We start from the raw sequence: 22,360 nt of genomic DNA on the forward strand, positions 1-22,360 counted from the left end.
GCTTCCTTTGCCAGCTCGTTTTCTTATTTCCTTCCACTGTTGCAGAAACCCCCGGCCAGCCTCCCACCTGCTCCTCATTGACCTCTCACAAAACCTTCTCGACAACTTAAATCCTTCAGCTGACTGTTATCATCAGTGTAGATTTGAAAATGGCCATGAGACAGACAATTGCGGATGCTGGGCAGGAGGTGGTTTTTCAGTTCAAACTTTTCCTACATATTTCATTTGATTGCCTCCAAATTTGAGCCACTTACTCCTGACAGACTGATGGTGCAAAATTGCCCACATTCTCCGTTTTTATCATGGAGTAGCGAAGGAGTAAAGTTCTGTATGGTGATTTGTCGTGAAACACGAAACACTCAACCACAATCATTTTAGGGGTTTCGCTTAAGCAGCATGGTATTTGGTAAGGGTGTCAACAATAATCGATGCGGCGATGCATCCCGATGCGGGGCAGGGACGATTCGATTCGATGCGGGCAACACGCTGAATCGATTCAGCGCATTTTAAAATATATAAGTACGTTCAAAAATCTTCCCTGCGCAATTCCGGTGATGCAATGGGTTTGGTTTCCCCATTTGTATTGTTATTCTCATGTTTACCTGTAGAGAGAGCTACTTTACATTCAAAGCAAGCCCGTAGAGGTTAGATCCCCTAAAAAATTCCAGCCCAACCCGACACGGCCCGTTGGTATTGAAGCCCGACCGGCCAGACCAATTAACTATAGATTTGCATGCCCGAGCCGAGTGATGCGGAAAAAAAAAACGCAGCAGCAGCAATTTATTTTCATTTCTTCAAGTTTTCTTACTGTTTAAATAGTCTACATATTTTTATAAGAGTTATAAAAGCCTTTACACAACGAAATAACGCTGAGAAAGTTTAATATAAAAAAGACACGTTTTTGCAGACACACAGAGGAGAAGATTCGAAAGGATCACATTTGCCTTTGTGTGCATAAATAAAAGTGTCTTTCGTAACAAATTCTCAGTTGGCAGGAAAAAAACGCAAGTTTACTCAATATTTAAATAGTCTACATATTTTTATGAAATTTATAGAAGCATTTACACAACGAAATAACGCTGGGAAAGTTTGATTAAAAAAAAAAAAAAGCGGTTTTACAGACACAGAGGAGAAGATTCAAAAGGATCACATTTGCCTTTGCGTGCGTAAATAAAAGTGTCTTTCGTTACGAATTCTCAGTTGGCAGGAAAAAAACGCAAGTTTACTCAATATTTAAATAGTCTACATATATTTATGAGAATTATAAAAGCATTCACACAACGAAATAACGGGAGGAGAAGAAGAAAAAGAGGGCTGTGCCTCTGCGCATTTTATTTATGTATTTTTTAAAATACTTTATTAGTCCGGCGCGGCGGCCCGACCCGACCCGACCCACCGAAACGTGAATGCTTAACATTTCGGGTCGGGTCGGGTTCGGGCACAAGATCTAACCTCTATGCAGGGGGGACGAGGAACCCAAATCCGCTTCCTTACCGGAGTAACGTCACAGACAAGCGCAGTTGTAATCGAGAGAGCAGAGAGATAGGACATAACATAACAATGGCTGAAACGGAGAAAGAGGGAGCGAGAAATATTATAGATATAAGATTGGCTAGGCCTACGTTTTACTTTTGTTCTACATTGCAATTTAGTTGATGTTTTGTTTGCAACTGAACTGATCCCTGGATTGATATTACGATAAAGATGCTGCTGCACTACAATATTTTCTTTGTCGTTTTCTTTAATATTTACTTGAATATTTTTATTGATGGGTCGTTGTGACTAAAATACAGTGACTGTTATTACTGATTTTGCACAGGAGTTCAGATGTTGCACTGTGTGAAAGGCTGCTACTGTGTGTAAAAAAAAAAAAAAAAAAAAGAGAAAGCCCTGGTCTCATTATAAGCACTAATTAAATGCTGTGATCTGATTTTTTTTTTTTTTTTTAAGATATATATGAAAGTATACTATTTTCATTTGACTTCGACCAGGAGTGACACAAGAGCCAATAAAAAGTTGTTTAATGTCTGTCCGCTTGTGTTGGCTCATGATTCACAAAAAATATGCTTTGCTTTAGAATTTTAATGCATCCCAGGCTTTAATGCATTGCAGTGCATTGCCGAATCGAACCTAATCGAATCGTGACCCTCTGAATCGAATCGAATCGTGGCCTTCCGAATCGTAATCGAATCGAATCGTGAGGGCGGTGTCGATGCACACCTCTAGTATTTGGTAGTAGTTGTGTGACAAAATATTATCAAAATGGTGATGCATTATATCGGGATACTGTGCATCCCAAATGGTTATCGATACGCTCATGCCAGGAATGGACGTATTGTTTTAAAAAAGTGCCAAGGCCCCCCCAACATAATAGTGTCTCAGTTAACTCTCTGGCTGCCATTATGGATGCAATGATACAGTTAAGTCACAGTTCGATACAATTTTCGATACGAGGGACACAATTTTCGATTAATTTAATGCTCTGAAACAAAAAAATACATTTTTTACATTAAAAAAAAAATTTTTTTTTAGTTTGCTAACAAGCAAAAATAACAATGCCATCATATAAACATGCATTATAGTGCATGCTATTTATGTGCTTACTTCATACTGATCTGAAGAAATTTTGTATAAAAGTGCTGAGAACAATCTTTACTGTTTGTAAAGTGAGGCGGGGCACACTGTTGATTGCAATTACTCTCTTAGCAGGTATGTTTACCTCATGAGCAAAACATTCTATTAGTGGTCCAAGTCCATCTGTGTTATGTACTAAATTAACAATATTTGCAGCATTATCTATAGTCACTGGTATGGATTGATTTGGCCTGCTTAACTTCCTTTTAGTCATAGCAGTTTTTAATTCATCGATGTAGTATATGGACAACGCGTCCCATGAGCACTCTGGGCTCACGCAGCCATTGGCATGAGACTTGGGGGAATCTAACGTAGCACATCTAGGTTGCTATTTGATGATATCTAGTGTGTGCGTGCGAGTGTTGTCGAGCATTAAAAAAAGTTTACAAACGCCACAGAAGTCACATCTGCTCATTACTGCACAACACCAGCATTTGACAATCGACTTTCATAAACAGGACGAGTTTGAAGTACAGCGCTCTTAATTTGCCACTCGTTTTTCATCATGTGACCATGAGTTAGCTCTCTGTGACCCACGGTCTTAACCTGTCTGTTGTCAAAGCGAGGTTATTCGTAGCAACTAAGTCGGGAACAATATATAGGCGGACTGTGTTGAACGTTTCCGTAAAGACAGTCTTTGTCTAATATGTACGAGTGAGGATAGCATATTCGCTCTCTCAAAATGCTGCCTAACAACGGATCCATATGATATCGAAGCCAGCAAGCCGCCTCCTTAAGTTTCTGTCTTACCTTACGAGCAATGATCCTCGTGCGCCACAGCTCCCACCTTTCATGCAGTATGGGGGAGGAATGGAGGGTGGGGGCTGCTAGCAGCAGAAATTGTTTTTTCAAGGCAACCTTGCGCCAGACAATTTAGTGAGAGAGACGACAAAAATAAATTCGGAAAATATATTTTGGGAGCTTTTCATTTGGATTGACTGTTTTTGCGTATTGAATCGAAGACGGAGTATCGAACGGTACAATATAAAACTGAGTATTGTTGCATCCTTAGCTTCCATTGACGACGCTCGACGTGCAATCCATTAAGACTGGGAAGAGCGAATGAACGTTCGTTCTGTTGAAACCATAGCATTCACAGTCACTCTTTCCAATTTTCGGGACATTTACAGGTCACTTTCTGTTCGATGTAGGGCATTTACAGGTTAATTCCTGTTGAGTTTGAGTCACTGCCTATTCATTTGGGAGATTACCAGATCACTTCCTGTTCTGTAACCCAAAATCCACAGGAAGTGACTGAAATGGACCATGATTACCTCGTTGCCTGGCATGGGCTGCCACTGACGGCCATAGAAGTGGGAGAGGCCCGTTTGAAGTGGGAGGGGTTCATTCGTTGCCAGCATCCCAGTTCAAATGGATTGGACATCTACTTGTGATAAAATTACAGCAGAAGGATGAAGTGTTTGAAAATATTGTACATTACAAGGTTCATTCTAAAGGGGCTTCACATATGAACACCTCCCTGAGATTATATCATATGTCCAATCTTCTCGCGTTCTTAAAATGTATAAGTACTGACTACGTGATATATATTACTAACATAGTGTTCCTTGGTAGGTGGAGAACATCCTGCTGAATGATCATGGAAGCTATGTGTTGTGTGACTTTGGCAGCGCCACCCACAAAATTCTGCAGCCCCACAAAGATGGTGTGACCGCTGTGGAGGACGAGATAAAGAAGTAGGTTCAATAAATCTCGGAAGGCAGCTGCAAGATAATATGTTCTGTCTCACTTGAAGTTGGGATTTTCAATTTCAAAGATGCCATTTAAATCTGTCAAACAACAAACACTCAAGATTTAAGCACGAAACATGAAACGGACAGAAAACTGCAGAGCCCTCAACAATAACTGTCTTATGGTAACTTGTCGCTGTGTAGTACCTACAGTATGAATAACTGTCTAGCCTTTTCTTGTTACTCTCCAGCATGTGCCAGTAACAGTCTAGGGTGTACTGGTAACTTATCAGGTGTGGATAACTTAAGTTTAGAAATTGTTAAAAATGTTTTGGAGACTTGTAGCTGTCTAGCATGTTCCAGTAACTGTATACCACATTTTGGTAGCTATCACAATTCGGTTGCGTCATGTTGCCTTGTCAAATATACCAATAGGAGCGTCGCGTTGTCGTATTGAACGTACCAATAGGAGTGTTGCGCTGACACATCAGTGTGGCGTCGACATTAGTCCTTGTCACAATGCAATACGTTTCTGTTGAACTCGATTTTGTGGGCGGCATCGATTTTCTTGTGTGCTGAGTATGTGCAAGCAGTGCGCGATTGCGCACGCACGCAGGTTAGAGGGAACATTGCGTGTAAGTGGTACGGTATTTGTTGCCCATGTTCTAGTAACTGTCTTGCGCGTTCCAGTAACTGACAAGCAAATCATGCAAATTTTGAATGCGTTATTGGTTACCTTCTAGCACACTATGTAAATATCGGTCAAGTGTCTGTTCTATAATCCTATCTATTGCTGTCTGTTAACAACGCCCGTTAAATGTTTTCCGTCTTTTTGAAACTGCCATGTGTGTAATGAATTATGCCATACTAAATTATGTGCAGGTAGTCCCGGTTTATGAATGAGTTCCGTTCCTACGCTGGCGACGTAACACGAATTTCCATGTAAATTGGAATTAGTCCTTTAAGTACCCCTAAATAGCCCCTAAATCTCAAAATAACTATCCAAAAACATGTACCGTATTGGCCCAAATATAAGACAGTGTTTTTTGCATTGAAATAAGACTGAAAAAGAGGGGGTCGTCTTATATTCGCGGTCTAGACATTATACCCATTAACGGCGCTAGATGGCGCCAGATATCATTGAAGCGATGTTCTGTCATGACAGATCACAGCTACTCTCAAGTTTAACCAGTTTGCATTATTTTATTGCAATGTTTTTCCTTATTCAGATTTGTTTCAAGGCTACAGTTAGACTTCACTTTGATGGTTAATGCAGTTATTGCAATTTTGTTGTTTAATCACAATAGATTGGTTTATTTACATTTCAAAGACCAGAAGCCATTCATTTATGAATGTGATTGCACTTTAGTTTAGGTATTTAAATGTTCAGATATTAAGATTTGAATGAGGCAAAATAACATGCTTTTTAAAATAACATGTTTCAGATGTACTGTAATTCTGTATAAAAATTAATTTGGTGTTCAAAAAGTCTTTTTTTTTTTTTTCAGACTTGAGTCTTGAAAAAGAGGGGGGCGTCTTATAATCAGGGCCGTGTTATATTCGGGCCAATACGGTATTATACGTCATATTAATAAACTTAAGTAAAAAATAAGATAAATGGGTAGATATTACTTCCTGCCGGTAACATCGGTCACACCATAGTTCTTCTTACAACTGACATTTATCAATTTGTCAAATTATTAACAAACAATTAGAAAATACAATATAATAATGACAAAGAGCTTACGATAATGCTCTAAGGTAAATCAATAGAGACACATTTGGTTACAAAAACATACCTCAATGGCTGCACAATAATTCCAAGGGAAATAAGGTCTAAATCTTGGGCAATTCAAAAAGGAAAACAGCAGCTATTAGTCGCACCGGTCCAGTAGTGAAAACGAATGCTGCTCATTAAGCTAGCGGGCTAATAGAGAGCTAACGGGGGGGCGTTGCCGTGCCCGCGCCGTTTACCATTTCTCTGCCTTTTTAAAATGTTAATTGGTGTTCACCCCCGCTTCCCAGCATGAAAGCAACGCTCAAATCTAACAGAAAGTAGCGCTGGCGTGACGTCAAACAAGTCCGCGTGCAACAAAGGAAAGCGGATCGCACATATATGATGAAATACCAGATATGCAATTACAATTCAACCATTTAGATTTAATAAATAACAAAATTAAATATGCAATTACAATTCAACCTTTTAGATTTAATAAATAACAAAATTAAATGACAAATATTATACTGTACTTATCTTCAATGCTGAGAGGTGGCGGCTGTTACGCGACTTAAAAACAAAAATAAAAACGACTGGAGACAAAACGGCAAACGAGACTCCGGCATCGAAATCACGCAAGTCGGGTACGTCATAACCCAGGGAGTACCTGTACCATGTTACGGTAACTGTCTAGCGGGCATACCTTTTCGGTTAAGTTTTCGTAGTCTTAATATAGAAAATGTGACCGTAAAACAAGTTGCATGCAGTTTTCTCTTTGGCACATTCTTGCAACTCTGCTCACAAAATTAAATTCTAAACCTATAATTCACAAAAATGAAAGTTTCTGATTATCAATGTGTCTGCGCAGTCATTTTATGTACAGTATTTTCTTCCAGGACATGTTTCAAAGTGACGTTTATGTTCAGAAATTAGCATGCTGTTATGTCATTAAAATGACTTCCTATCATTCCTTACCTCCCACAGGTACACGACACTCTCGTACCGGGCCCCAGAGATGATTAACTTGTATGCAGGGAAAGTCATCACCACTAAGGCTGATATATGGGTAAGTGTGTGCGTGCGTGTGTGTGTGTGTGTGTGTTGTTACAGGGCTGGTTTGTCCCGCGTGTGGTTCTTGCCATTTCTCTGCCCCAACAGGTTCCTCCTCTTAGCTGCCTCGCCCAATTCTTGTTTACCCTCGCTTACTTTCTTGTCAAAAAAAAAACAAAAACAAAAATTTCAGTGGAACGTCTTCTGTCAAACAGTATCAGGCCACCATTTTCCATTCTTTTAAAAAAAAAATGAAGCCGAACTCAGGACTTTGTATGATGTGAAGTTGAAAACGGAGCTCTTTTCGTCATACATGTGGTGTCAGTAATAGATTTTTTTTCGTATAAATTTGGAGAAGACTGCCTATGTTTTATAGCAGGCTAAAGTTGTTAGCACATGATCTTTTTTCCATTAGCCTCAATGTAGTAATGCTAACGTTTTACAATGTTTACTGTAGATGTGATTCCTTATTTTGTATATCTGAACTTTAATTCTACATAGAGCCGGGCGGTATGCCGAAAATTTACCGTTACCGAAATTCTTCATGATGACCGACGTAATTTTGACCATGTCGGTAAATTCGGTAATTTAATAAAACAAGAAATTGGTCTTTTCATCCCTCTTTGACTCTGTGTTGTTCTGCTATGTTCATTCCCCTTTAAGAAAGCAGTCAGTGTGGTTACGTATGTGGTCACGTGGTTATCAGGAACTCAAACAAACAGACGCCCGGTAGCCTAACGCTAGCGGCTACCGCTATCGCTACAAGCAAACGTAATGGTGTCGGGCTTAAGGGAGCTTCGCCAAACTTTCACCCAACATTAAATAGACTCTTGGCGGCCTCCAAACTGCTTTCACCCGCTTTCCTCCTTGGTTCTCACGATTTCAGGAGAGGTTGCTTTCTACTGGTAGCCAGGCCACAGGCTAATGCTAGAGGCTAATGTTATAAAATTAACTGGATGGAGTCAGATAGCGGCTCTAACCTTGTCAAAACGGCTAAACTTAATGAGTGGATTGGGCACGGACTGCATCTAGCAATTAGTATGTCGCGCTATTTTGTACCTGTGTGTGTGTGTTATCTTTTATGAGGGTAACGCATTCATCATAAATTATAATCCTACAGTGAAGGCTATAATATGACCGTTTAATGGCCACAGCTATTTTTATGTATGTGCTTGCTTCATTCTGTGTCATTATTACCATGATAAAATCTTAACGTTTCATTAGCAAAAGCGCAATATAGCTTTAATGTGTGTGTGTGTGTGTGTGTGCGCGCGTGTGTGTGTCTGTCTGTCTGTGTGGGGGGTGCATGAATGCGTGCATGTATTAAAAATGCTATGGGCAAAAAACCTGAAACCTTGAAGTAAACACTTGTGTTGAGTGGTTATGTCACAGCACTCATTAACAATAAGTTGTCTGTTTGAAGTGTTTTGTTCAAACTGTAAGTCATTTGTGTTACAATGACATTTTTGCACAGTCTTCGTACTGATTTTTATAATGTTGTACATTGTTCAAGCCATACAAGCTGTTATTAATGTTCATACTTGAATTCTTATGGTTTACCAGAAATTTTTATATACTTAATTAGGGGTGTGACAAAATATCGAAATGGTGATATATCGTGATACTTTGTATCACAAAAGGTTATCGATATGCTCCTGCCAAGAATCGCGATATCGTTTTAAAAAGGTGTCAATGTCTAACAAAAAAAAATAAAAAGGCACCAACAAGTTGCTACCAAAATCTTCCACCATAATAGTGTCTCAGTTAACTCCAAGGCTACAATGACGGTGCACAACGCCGAATCCATTTAGACTGGGAACGTTCGTTCATAAGAAACCAGAGCATTCAGTCATTCTGTCCGATTTTCAGGGCATTTACAGGTAATTTCCTGTTGAGTTTGAGTCACTGCCTACTCATTTTGGTGATTCCCAGATCACTTCCTGTTCTGTAACTCAAAATAAACAGGAAGTGACCGGTAAAATACCCCAAAACCAACAAGAAGTAACTGAAAATCAACAGGTAAATGACCTTAAATAGCCCAAAATTACCTCATTGCCTGGCATTGGCTGCCACTGACCGCCATAGACGTTCAGTCCTCATTCGCTGCCACCCTCCCAGTTCAAATGGATTGGACGTCTACTAGTGATAAACTCATTCCAATTCACAGCAGAAGCTTGTTTTTCTGTTTATTAGTTGTTTGTAGAATATTCTAGAATGATTTCCTGACCAATGTATCGGTAATTGTTGTATCGCCGTATCGTCAGATCATTGTTATCGTCAGCTTGGTATCGCAAATCGTATCGTGAGGTACCAAGAGGTTCCCACTCCAATACTTAATGTTAAGACTGCATGTACAATTGTTTAAAAATGTTAAATGAAATCTGGTAAATAAATCAACGAGAAACAGATGATTTGTATTTCACGCATTGATTCAGATTTTTAAATTGTATAACATTCCGCGTGGGTGAATTTATCGTCATTTATCAATATCGAAGTAAATCTACTCAATTTACCGTGATACGCATTCAAGGCCATATCGCCCAGCCCTAATTCTACGGCAGTGTTGATGACCAATAAAAATCTGCGAAATGAGCTGGAGTCTCATATGCAATCAACACGCATGTGTGCCGTGTGCACGCAATTATAAAATTACCGCCCTAATTTTTATTTACTGTGCGATACATTGACTTATTGCATATCGCGACAGGCTTATGTACTACTATACCTATTTTAGGAGGGTGTGGCCTAGTGAGTGATGTCACAAGATGGAGTCAGCATTTTAGGATTAAATTAGGCTCACAGAAGCTCCTTTCAAATGTTCTTATTTCTTATGTTGTTACCTCAATGGGATAGTAGCCCAAGTCATATTTAAATGTTTTTGAAAAAGCATGCTATTAGGCCAGTGGTTCTTAACCTGGGTTCGATCGAACCCCAGGGTTTCGGTGAGTAAGTCAAAGAGGTTGGGCGAAGGTAAAGAAACGCAGAGGCCTATTTTCGTACGTTGATTAAATCTAGGCAAAGTGGCTTTTTAAAGCAGGTTTTGGACTGTTTTGCTTCTCAAATTTTGACCTGTTTATAAAACATGCTAAATTCAAATCAAAATGAGGAGCATTTTAATTTGCTAAATTGTTAGCATGCTAACTAAGATACATATCAGTTCTCAATTTGAAAAAAAAAAAAAAAAATTGGTGAATCCACATGTGAAACTAGTGGGGTTCGGTACCTTTTGAAGAACCACTGTATTAGGCTAAACATTTCAGTTTAAAAAAAAAAGACTAGAACAATGTGCCCCCCCCCCACCCCCAAAGATGTTGAAGAAAATGACCGTAGCAACTAAGCTGTTAGGCCAACGATTGGTGTTTGTCCTGGTCTGTTGAATAAATGTATAGGGGCAACTAAATGGTCCAAAGGTGAATGTCTGGCAGCGAGTCCCGAGTGGACTTTGCCACTTGCTATTGGTCAGCTGAGAAGCATAAAAACACAAATTTATTTACGCTCAATGTTTATTTTGCCACATAAACAAACCTCGGAAAGTAAGATAACTGTTAGGCAACAATACTCCGCACCACCGCCTCCCTACTTCCTAGTTCGACACCCCCCCCCCCCCCCCCCCCCAGCACACCACTTCCTGGACTATTTGGAGTATGTGTTGACACGCATGCCCGTGTTTATCAGCTTGTTCAGTGACAACGAGATACAGTATGTACTTAGAGGCAACCGGAAGCCCAGAAGGCAGTGGCTGGTTCCAAAGGGGTTTATCTTTTAAATGCAGTGTCACCACATTTCAATGCATCATTCATAAGCAGCCTGCAGCCTTGTTTGTTAGGACAGCCATATTGCTCAGGGCGTAAACACATGTCTGGGTCTTTAGCTGAGTAACTAATAGGAAACTTTATTTGTGCCGAGTGTTGGGCCCCCCGTAATCTCTTTGAAATTTCAGCCCCTAAAGCCATTTTCCTAAAGCAAATTTGCTCAGCACATATTTCATGAGTAGACCCACAAAAACTCAAGAAGCCATTCCAGAAAAGATGTAGAAAATGCCCCATCTTGAAGAAAAGTGAACTTTTAAAACTAATTGTGGCTATTTTCTGGCATCTTCCAAAGACAAGATTGTCCAAGGGAGCTTTTGATTATTCAGCCCCCAAAGCTCATTTCATGTTCAGGGTTCATCAATATAAATAACCCGGTGGCCCGGACGTACTTCTTAAACCATCAGGGCCACCAAAATGTTCCAACCATTGGCCCAGTGGGGCCAGGAAAAATAATGTGTGATTAGAATAAATAAATTTTTCACATTAATTTCCAGCGGTTCCGTGTTTTGATGACGTTACGCTATCAAGATCAAGACAACCTTATAGTCTATGCAGTCAGCTGTTGTGTGAACACACCTCGTTCGCTCGCTTTCGCATGAACTCACGCTACCTGATTACTGCTGCTGATTGATTGTCAGTATCTCTGTACAAACCTAATATTATACTAAAAAATGACGTTTCTGAAACCCCCAGCACCCGGCCAAGCATCGGCGAAAAAAGACCACTCAAGAAAGAGAGTCACTGGAGTAGTTTAGGGACAGCGAAATCCAATATGAAAAGGGAAAGAAAGTTTCAGCCCCAGGGGTGAGACAGATGGAATTGGCTCGGCTACTACAAAAAAACTAGGTTTACTCTGCGGATCAATGCCCACATATGCAGAGAAGTATGTTAGAGAAATGTTAACGAGTATAAAACCTTTGTTATAAACATGTTTAGCTTTAAAATCGTTCGCCATAATTGCTTTGGTCGTCTCTTTGACTTCTAAATTGTTGCCATGAGCTGGGGGACACTTCCGGGGGGCATAAAGGGGAAGACAGGAATACTTCGTCCAGGCACGTGGCTCTTTAGCGGGCCCACCTCCCCCTGGAGCTCCCAAGAATTTTTTTTTTTTTGCGTATGTGTTTCCCGAAAACATTAAAATAAGTTTAAGTGGTCACTGGAGTCGATTTGGGTTATACAGTGTATCACAAAAGTGAGTACACCCCTCGCATTTCTGAAGATATTTAAGTATATCTTTTCATGGGACAACACTGACAAAATGACACTTTGACGCAATGAAAAGTAGTCTGTGTGCAGCTTATATAATAGTTAATTTGTTTTCCCCTCAAAATAACTCAAAATATAGCCATTAATATCTAAACCCCTGGCAACAAAAGTGAGTACACCGCATGGGAACTGCGTACATCTCTGAATGTCCAAATTGAGTACTGCTTGTCTTTTTCCCTCCAAAATGTCATGTGACTCGTTACAAGAGTGCTGTCAGCATTGCTGCAGAAATTGAAGAGGTGGAGGGTCAGCCTGTTAGTGCTCAGACCATATGCCGCACTCTACATCAAATTGGTGTGCATGAATGTCACCCCAGGAGGAAGCCTCTTCTGAAGATGGTACACAAGAAAGCCTGCAAACAGTTTGCTGTAGACATGTCAACCAAGTATATGGATTATAGGACCCATGTCCTATGGTCTGATGAGCTTTCTTGTGTACCATCCTCCTGGGGTGACAGCCATTCACACCAATTTGATGGAGAGTGCGTGTCTGGTCTGAGCACGAACAGATTCAGAATATTTATTGTCATTGTTATTATGGAATGATTATGGATGTGATTATAGATTTTGGAATAGGATTATTTGCACGAGATTCATGTTTTTGCACCGTTTTGCATTTTTCATTAATTGTACCTAAAAAATAAATGTTATTCATGCAAATTGTTCTTTTTTGTGATTATTGGGGTAAGTAACTGACACATTGACCTAAGCCAGCAATTTTCATAGTGGGTCCAGTGAACTTGAGCTAATTTCCCTTAATGTCTACACCCCTGATGTTGCAACATGATATTTGATGAATGTCTCAAGAGTAGGCTATAGAAAAGTCAAGAAGCCGTATACATGAAAAAAATGTACATTTTGCTTTGAAGCCTGGGGGTCCAGAACAAATGTTTTTTTGTCCTTTTTTGTTATTAAAACTGCTCAACATGAAAAGGAGAGTTCATAACCATCAAATGTTTGTCGTCACAGGCATTGGGGTGCTTGTTGTACAAGCTGTGTTTCTTCACGCTCCCATTCGGGGAGAGTCAAGTTGCCATATGCGACGGAACCTTTATTGTTCCTGACAACTCCAAGTTCTCCCTCAAATTGCACTGTTTAATCCGTAAGTTATTTTTTATTCTCTTGAAAACATTTGGCCTGGGCTGATGCTGTTTTCATGAGCTAATCTGCACACTCAGCCTTATTTTGTGTGTGCGTGTGCGTGTGTGTGTGAGTGTTCGAGCACTGAGCCATCTGTACACAAGTTGAGCCTGTTTAAACCAGTCAGAACTGTCTGTCTGCTTGCTTGTTTTCTACTTGTCTCACTTCCCCTTTTAGTAGTGGAACAATGGCGCTAGCAAGTGGCGTAATGCAGAAGCGCAACCAATTGTTCTTATGCTTATCATTCAGGCTATATGCTCGAACCAGACCAAGAGAAAAGACCAGACATCTACCAAGTGTCCTACTTTGCCTTTAAATTTGCCGGAAGGGACTGTCCTGTGCCAAATATCTTTGTAAGTAAAGCGCAGACATTATAGTTTGTTTTCTATGTTTTCATAATTACAGAATAACTCTCATTACAGAGTTCTTCCATCCCCACGTCATTACCAGAGCCTCTAACAGCCAGTGAGGCGGCCGCCAAGAAGAGTATGACGAAAGCAAGGTGCTTCTTTTTAGTTGGGACAACAATTTTAATGTTCTTTACAAAATTTTAGTCCACGGTAAATTGTTGTTAAAATATTGGACTTTGTTAACATACCCTTATTAAATCATTGGCACTCTGGTTGGTTCGCGGCACTCGACGTTCAATCCATTGGAAGTGGGAGGGCTTTCAACGAATGAACATGTGTTCCTCTGAAATCAGCCCTTCCAGTTCAAATCGACTGGACATCTAGTTAGTTTGTAACTTAAATTACCAGCAGGAGGATGAAAAGAGCCACATGGTTGGTCGTCTATCATGGCAGTGTTGTTTTTGGCAGCCCTTTTAATTTTCGTCTTAGTCTTTTGTATGATAACACTTATTACTGTTGTCTTAGTCATATTTTAGTCATCTTAAAATGTGTTGTCTTCGTCTAGTTTTTGTTGACAAAAACTAAAGACCAATTCTGTCTAGTTTTAGTCAATGTTTACTAGAAATGTTTTTTCGTCTGTAAAATTTAAAAGTTTTACTAAAATTTTCACTGCAAATTTTTTTATTATTATTATTGTTTATTAACTATGCATTTACTCACCCATGGCACAACTGGACCTTACCCAGGCCAAAGCAGGACTCATCCTAGTAACATAATACACATCTCATGCCCAACGACATTTTTGTCCTTTTCATTTTAAGTGGGCCAAATCAATTATATTAAAAGTAATTTAATGAAAATTGCTGCTATAATTTCATTCTTTTAATGAGCCATGTAACTTGCTATGATATGACTTGCTATATTTTGAACAGACGTGATACTGGTGTGTGGCCACAGGGTAAACATCTGATGTTGCTCACAGTGGTCCTTAGTGTGCTCAGGGAGCTTTTGCGTCTGCTCAGACACATGAAAAATTGCAGGGAACATTGTTTCCGGCTATTTCCAAAGAACATTGACAGACAAGCACTTATTGTAGCGTCTGCAATGCCAACACACTCAGCAGGAAAACAGTATATTATTTTCAATTAATGATACCCCACTGGACGCCACGAACTGTATGTAAAAAAAGTTGTCTGAGAATTTAAGAGGACGCTCACTGTTAGCATTAGCCTAATGCAAACGTGAATACGAATGCTATGCTAACGCCATGAGTTACATTTAGTGTGTGATGATTACTCATCAGAGTCAGCACAGACTTTTAAAGGCTAAAGCAACATTGCATATTCTCGTTGGCCAAGGAAACAAATCTTTTTGTGTGCGTAAGCCTGCATGGAGACTGGAGACGTCACGAGTGACGCAACCAGACACTGCTACGATGTAGGCTAACTACACATAAAATGTCACACATTGTGAACATGTGACAGAAACTATTGCGCATTTACGTCTCGTCTCGTCAGAAGGAAACTGGCGTTTGGTTCGTTTAGTCTCCCATAACACATTTTAAGCTTGTTATTGTCATGAAAAAAAGTGTTCGTCGACGAAATATTTTCATTATTGTCATCGTTGACTAAAACTACGCTGTATCATCTTCAATGGCACTCTTAGAGTTAAGTAATTCTATATCACTGCAACCTTTTGATGTTCTTTTTCCCCAGAATACGAGACTCCGTGGGCCCAACGGAGACCTCCATAGCTCCCAGACAGAGGCCGAAGGCGGCAAATAGTAACATTCTGCCGCTCGCTACTGTCACACCTGTCAAGATGACCGTGGTGCCTTCAGCTTCTGTCAGCAATGGTCAGAAAGGTGTGTTAAAAGCAAACGGTCACAGACTAGCAAGATTTTGCAAAATGGGAAACTGCTGGCACCTGCTGGTAGGAAGGGTAAATCACATTGTTTTCCTCCTTCCCTTTTAAATATGGAAATACTTGAAGGAAAAACATAATACTTCTGAAAATAATAATGATAAAAAACATTTAGAAAAGAATCACATTTTTTAAAAATGGTAAAACTAGTAAGAAATGTTTTGAAAAATATATGTATGTAATAGTAAAATTGAAATATACTAGTAAATACAAAAAACTTTGAAAACGGAAAAATACAAAATTATACAATACTGTTCTCAGAATTCTCTGTACTATACCAGTAGTAATTTTAGAAACGCTAACTTCAAGGTATAAAATATACCAAGAATAGAAAAAGTAAAATGACGAAAAATAAAATAATTAGGGCTGTCAAACGATTAAAATTTTTAATCGAGTTAATTACAGCTTAAAAATTAATTAATCGTAATTAATCGCAATTAATCGCAATTCAAACCATCTATAAAATATGCCATATTTTTCTGTAAATTATTGTTGGAATGGAAAGATAAGACACAAGATGGATATATACATTCAACATAAGGTACATAAGGACTATTTGTTTATTATAACAATAAATCAACAAGATGGCATTAACATTATTAACATTCTGTTAAAGCGATCCATGGATAGAAAGACTTGTAGTTCTTAATAGAAAAATGTTAGTACAAGTTAGAGAAAGTTTATATTAAAACCCCTCTTAATGTTTTCGTTTTAATAAAATTTGTAAAATTTTCAATCAAAAAATAAACTAGTAGCCCGCCATTGTTGATGTCAATAATTACTTACTCAATGCTCATGGATGCCTATAAAATCAGTCGCACTCAAGCGCCAGCAGAGGGCGGCAAAACTCCATAAAACACAACAAGTGAGCGTTTCAATGTGTACTGTCATTTAAAACTCCCTGAGCGGGGCATCTGCGTTAATTGCGTCAAATATTTTAACGTGATTAATTAAAAAAATTAATTAACGCCCGTTAACGCGATAATTTTGACAGCCCTAAAAATAATCTCACATCATGAAATAACACCTTAAGCATTACATGTAAAATACTGGACAAAGCAGAACACTGGTACACTGATAAATATTACAAACTAGAAGTTCAGTATTTCGCTTGAAAACGACAACAAAATGTGAAATCGTGATCATGAAAGTCCTATTCATTCAAATAAAGTGTTACTGATTGACATTTTTTATCTTGTGGGCAAATCGCTGATATAAATTGTATCAATAATTCATTTATTTGTTTTAAACAACAAAATCGAATAAGGGTTTAGGCAGACTGTAATGAATCAATTTTCTTTTTCAAACAGTTCTTAAATACAATCCAAATATAGTTTCAAAGCATACTCTTGTTTGACAATTTGGAGTTTGTGTTGAGACTCTAAGCTGTTATATAAAGTGGTTACTTTATTTAAAAAAAAAAAGGAAAAGAAATGCGACAACTTTACTAAAACTATTCAATAATAACTGAAGTGCGAATATGCTTCTCCAAAACACAATACAAGCGGACACTTAAGACACTAATTAGTATAATCCCTAACTAGCTGTGCGCTCCGTGCTAAGCAGTAACATCATCATCAACAAAGAATACAAACAATACAATTGGTTTCATATACTCACCTCTGACGGAGGCACACTAGATCTAACAACACAAAAGACAATTTAACGCTCGACACTTAATAATATTATTGATTTAGCAACCCAACAGCACCTGCATTAGTTGCAGCAGCTGTTAAAGCAGTGAACTCCCTCTGCCTTGCTCTAATCTCTAAACAAGGGTGCGCACGCGCAACCTCACATTACACACAAACAAGGACCCAAACGGAGAAAAGATCGATTAGGAAATTAGTTTACGACTCATTTATTGATCGATTTTTAATCGATTTGTTCAATTACTTGTTGCAGCCTTAATGTAAAAACAATCATTGTTACAAAAGCAATAATATTAGAAAAACATGCAGTCAAATGTTTGTATAATCCTGTGTAAGTATTAGTCTAACTTCTGTTCAGCTCCTACTGCTGGTAATGGACAAACAACCGCGCAAGCACAGCCTGGCAGTCAGCAGCACAGAGTCCTGCAGCAGCTGCAGCCAGGCGACCTGCGCCTTCAGCAGTTCCACCACCAACAGCAGCAGCAGCAACAGCAAGCACTACAGCAGCAACACATTAACGCACAACAACTTCAATACCTTCAGGTAACATCACCTGGACCCATGTCCTGTGAATTCAGTCTTTAGAATCTTTTTTTTTTCCCCCCCAATGCACCCAGTACCAACAAGCTGTGCAGCAGTCCATCCAGCTACAGCAGCAACAGCAGCAGCAGGCTATACTTCAGCAGCAACAGCAGCAGCAGATGATGATGATGCAGCAGCAGCCAATGTATCAAGAGAGAGTTGCTCAGGCTGCTCAGGCGCAGTATGCTGCCATGGTGAGTTAGACATTTCCTTGCAGCAAAATGCACAGCACAGCCCCTTTTACACAGTGTTTGCGGAAAATACGTGTATGCTTCAGAGATTTGAACGAGCCTTGTTATCGTGAGCCTTGTATCGCAAATCGTATCATGATGTATGCAGAGGTTCTCAGCCCTAGCGCAAAGACTTTTTCGTTCAGGACAATGGGAGTCAAAGCTGTCGAGTCGCACATGAGAGGAGAAAAACCCGAGTTACAGTGAAATAATAATAATTTTAAAAAATCATCAGAAATTGTTGCTACAGTTTGGTCTTAAATGATATTTTTAAGGTCTTAAAAATGTCTTAAAAAGCATTACATTGGACTAAAATGTCGCAAGAATCCTGGGGACAAAAACGGAAATATGAAAGGAAACACAAAAACAATTACATATATAGTGGTACCTCTATATACGAATTTCATTCGTTCCAGGACCTGGTTTGTAAATTGTATTTCAAGCGGGATTATAATTTCGATGAATTCGTTCCACAGCCCAAAAACCTACACTAAATCCTTCATAAATACTGCTTGTACATTACAAATTGCAATACACATAGCAAAACAAATAAAACATAAATAAAAATCGGAATAACAATAATACTGTAGTAAAAATAATGTAACGAATTGGGTTCTAATGTGGCAGTTGTATTTTGCATGCTGTTCCTGAACGCACCGCGTGACTGATGAGAGAGAGCAAGGTGCGGCAGACTGGAAAGTGTTTACTTTTTTTCCCAATGTTGTTGGCTATGGCGGACGGAAGCCATGTTGTGTTGTAAAAGTTCTAAAGTAAATGATTAAAAACCTAATGAAGCTGGCGACTTCCTTGCCGATGTTGCAATAAATATAATAATAAATCGGAAATAAAAAAGTGTTTTTATTGTCACTTACAGAAACTGGCGAACGGAGGCCACAGGAGACCGGCCTTATTGTCTGGCCAGTTCACTCACACGCACACCACGCTCATATTTTTCGATCATTTCCTTCTTAATTGCAATTAGGCTCGAGCGTTTACGTCACAGCAGCACGGGATCATGCGAGATTTGCGACAACGCAACCATTGCGGAAGCATCACGGGACATTTAAACTTAGCGGCAACCAAAGATGGAAAAAAGATGTCGACAAGCTTCCACCACTACGCGAAATGGACATCATGCTGTATTTAGTGTTTGGTATATGTTACTACACTCATCAGCAATTCCGAAACTACAAATCGCTACAAAGCTACGAACAGTTTTGCTGGGGATGGGTGCAGGATCTTCACTTTATGACCATAGCAAACGGCAACACATCTTTCTAGCAAAGGTAGGCAATGTGTGTTTACATTAGTCTGTGACCACGGATGTACAAATCTTTTGCTGCATAAAATGTAGCCTGTGTACAAATTCTTTGCCACTCTCTCACGTCAAAATATTACAGCTTTTTCATTTAGCAACGACATGAATTATGTCTTATGAAGACAATGCACATGTATGCATGCTAGTTGTTTAGCTTTAGCAATAGCTAACAACAGGCCGACTTAGGGCGTAAAGTTACTGAAATTTGCGTAAACAAACGAAATTAACTTACCGGAGTGGAAGTGCATAGAGCAAACTCAGTGTGTAACTGGAGAATCAAACGTTATGCCCTTCCTTCTGATCGAGGCCACCCATGCCATTCTTCGACGTTTGGTAAGTTCAGATATGAGCTTTCCCTCGCCTTTTCTCCATGTAGGGATCCGGAAGAAACTCAATGGTGTTCCGTCGAGCTGTACATTCTCCTTTCTATTCGATCGGTTGTTGCAATTCTTTACCGCACAATAATTTCCAACCATTTTTAAAGAGCGACCTGTGTTGAAATGCCTCATTGCTTATGTTTCTCGCTTCCACAATGGCGATAGCGGCGGAAACCTCGCGAGTGCCACGTCATACGCTCGAGCCTAATAGTTAGCATTAGGGCTGAACAATATTGGAAGAAACTCACATTGTGATTTCTTAGGGGGGGTTTGAGATATACTAGTATATTGCGATATTAAAACTAAAAGAATTTTCACCACACTTAATACCTCTGTTGGGAGTTACTTTGGTTGGCTCACTATGACTACATTGATTCATTAGAGATGTCCCGATTACATGATCTCAAATGTCTTCTGTGTCACTTACGCTTCAACATTAGTATTCACATCATTTGTTGTTCAGTATTGATTAGCTGCAGCTTTGGGGGCGGCCGTGGCGCAGTTGGTAGCTCGAGTTGTCCTTGGACTCTGCTGATTCCCGGCTACGACTGCCCGCTGTCGAAGAACCCTAATTTGCCCCCAATGCGTTGGCAGCGCCTTGCATGGTAGCAGCATCATTGGTGTGTGAATGTGTGTGTGTGGGGTAAATGTGTGGTAATGTAAAGCACTTTGGGCATTGTAACAAATGGGGTATTTAGTGGTATGAAAAGGTATCTGAACCTTTTGTAATTTCTCACATTTCTGCATAAAATCACCATCAAATGTGATCTGATCTTTTGTAAGTCGAAATGGTCGAATGTCGAGCAGGATTTTCCCCATAAGAATACATTATAATTTGATGAATTCGTTCCACAGCCCAAAAACCTATGCTAAATCCTTAAATAAATACTGCAGGTACAATTAGTAATAGCAATTACCCTATTATCCGCACTATAATGTGCATCGGAGTATAAGGTGCACCTTCATGAATGGCCTATTTTAAGACTTTTCATATATGGGGCGGACTGCATTTTAAGGCCCAGTAGTAGCTGTTGTAGTAGTTTGGTGTGACAGTTTTGGCCCGATGGATATTTGAAGAATTATCTGCAATTTAAATTTATTTGACTGTTAGATCTGTTAGTATTGTTTTATATTGACATGCCAAGATGGGACCATTGATTACCGCTAGCTTAGTCATGCTGGAACCCTGAAACTAACAAATATACTAACTAGGCATGTGCCGTTTACTAGTTTCACGGTTTACCGTGGTGTGAAAACTAAACTAAAATTTTCCGTCAGACCGTAGGACGGTAGTCGCTATTTTTCTTGTGTCAAAAATGCAGCCAGAAGCGGCTTGGCGCAGCAGCGCTCACCCCCTCCCGTTTGTTAATGTGTGTGAGAGTGACGCTATCGGCTACACAGCCAGCTAACCCAAAATAATTACTCCAAACATGAGGCGTACTGTTCTTCAATTTATTGAGCTCTCAAATCGTGGTAAGTTTAATATACAAAATGAATACATTTAAAATGTTGTACAATTAGATTTTTCCATGTGAGTAGCTTCCACAGATTAGCACCATGGAAAAAGTTCGCCAAAAACAAAACACACATTTTCCTTTCAAATTCAATATACAAACTAAGTAAAAGCTTACAAAGATGAATGTTAGCCTAGGCTCAGCTGGGAGAGCAACTTCGTTGAGTGTTACAGCCGCAGAGTGAGAAAACAAGCTTGATTCGCTTGAATGAAGGGGAAAAAGTGATAGCATCAAAGATCGCTAATTGCGAACCATGATCTTGCCCTAAGCACAAATCCACGTTCGCTGGATCAAGGTGAGGTCTCACTCCCAATGTGTGTTTTTTTTTTTTTTTAAGATGAAACCTTTCCACAACAATATTGACATTTTAACTAACTTATACATTTTTACCTAACTTATGAATTCCTTATGTTCTTTTTAACACAAAGGCATGACATCATGTAGACTAGACACAGTGGCTGAAAATGGCGAAACTTCACTTAAGCTTTTCCACCCTCAAAAAAAAAGTCACGCAGTATAAATTTTAAAAAGTTTTATTCAGAAGTGTTTTTACTTTATAGAAATTATTTTGTTCTTGCTGTAATCTTGTGCAACTTGAGCTGTGGCTGTGAGTATAGTCTATAAGTTATATTTATTTTAATTTTATTTCAAATATTTTTTTATTGATAATTTATTCATTTTAACAATATATTCATGTTCCAATTTGCAACTATGGTCTGAAAAAAAAAATCCTGTTCAATGGAAAAAAGTTTTTTTTTTTAACCTATACATCTCAAAATTTTTGGGAGCTATAATTGCTATACCGTGAAACCGCTGTATTTTTGCTCACGGTTATTGTACCGTCAAAATCTCATACCGGCACATGCCTAATACTAACTAACAAACTAACAAAATGCACGGAATTGGTGAAATCAACTCCACCGACTAATTACAGTGGTATGAAAAAGTACCTGAACCTTTTGGATTTTCTCACATTTCTGCATAAATCACCATCAAATGTGGTATGATCTTTGTCAAAATCACACAGATGAAAAAACTGTCGGCTTTAACTCAAACCACCCAAGCATTTATAGGTTTTCATATTTTAATGAGGATAGTATGCAAA

General features: G+C 39.1%; 1 protein-coding gene across 2 annotated transcripts in view; it reads left to right on the forward strand.

Annotated features, from left to right (window-relative positions):
* The window catches only part of bmp2k (BMP2 inducible kinase), a 114,787-nt gene that overhangs the window by 50,036 nt on the left and 42,391 nt on the right, over positions 1-22,360 (forward strand). For both annotated transcript variants that reach the window (XM_057832322.1, XM_057832323.1), the window contains exons 5-12: positions 4,210-4,331; positions 7,027-7,108; positions 13,139-13,271; positions 13,559-13,662; positions 13,732-13,811; positions 15,375-15,523; positions 17,593-17,777; positions 17,852-18,010. In XM_057832322.1, coding sequence (XP_057688305.1) covers positions 4,210-4,331; positions 7,027-7,108; positions 13,139-13,271; positions 13,559-13,662; positions 13,732-13,811; positions 15,375-15,523; positions 17,593-17,777; positions 17,852-18,010 — 1,014 coding nt within the window. The remainder of the gene's footprint in view (positions 1-4,209; positions 4,332-7,026; positions 7,109-13,138; positions 13,272-13,558; positions 13,663-13,731; positions 13,812-15,374; positions 15,524-17,592; positions 17,778-17,851; positions 18,011-22,360) is intronic.

Source organism: Corythoichthys intestinalis, chromosome 3 (assembly GCF_030265065.1).
Source record: "Corythoichthys intestinalis isolate RoL2023-P3 chromosome 3, ASM3026506v1, whole genome shotgun sequence".
NCBI lineage: Eukaryota > Metazoa > Chordata > Actinopteri > Syngnathiformes > Syngnathidae > Corythoichthys > Corythoichthys intestinalis.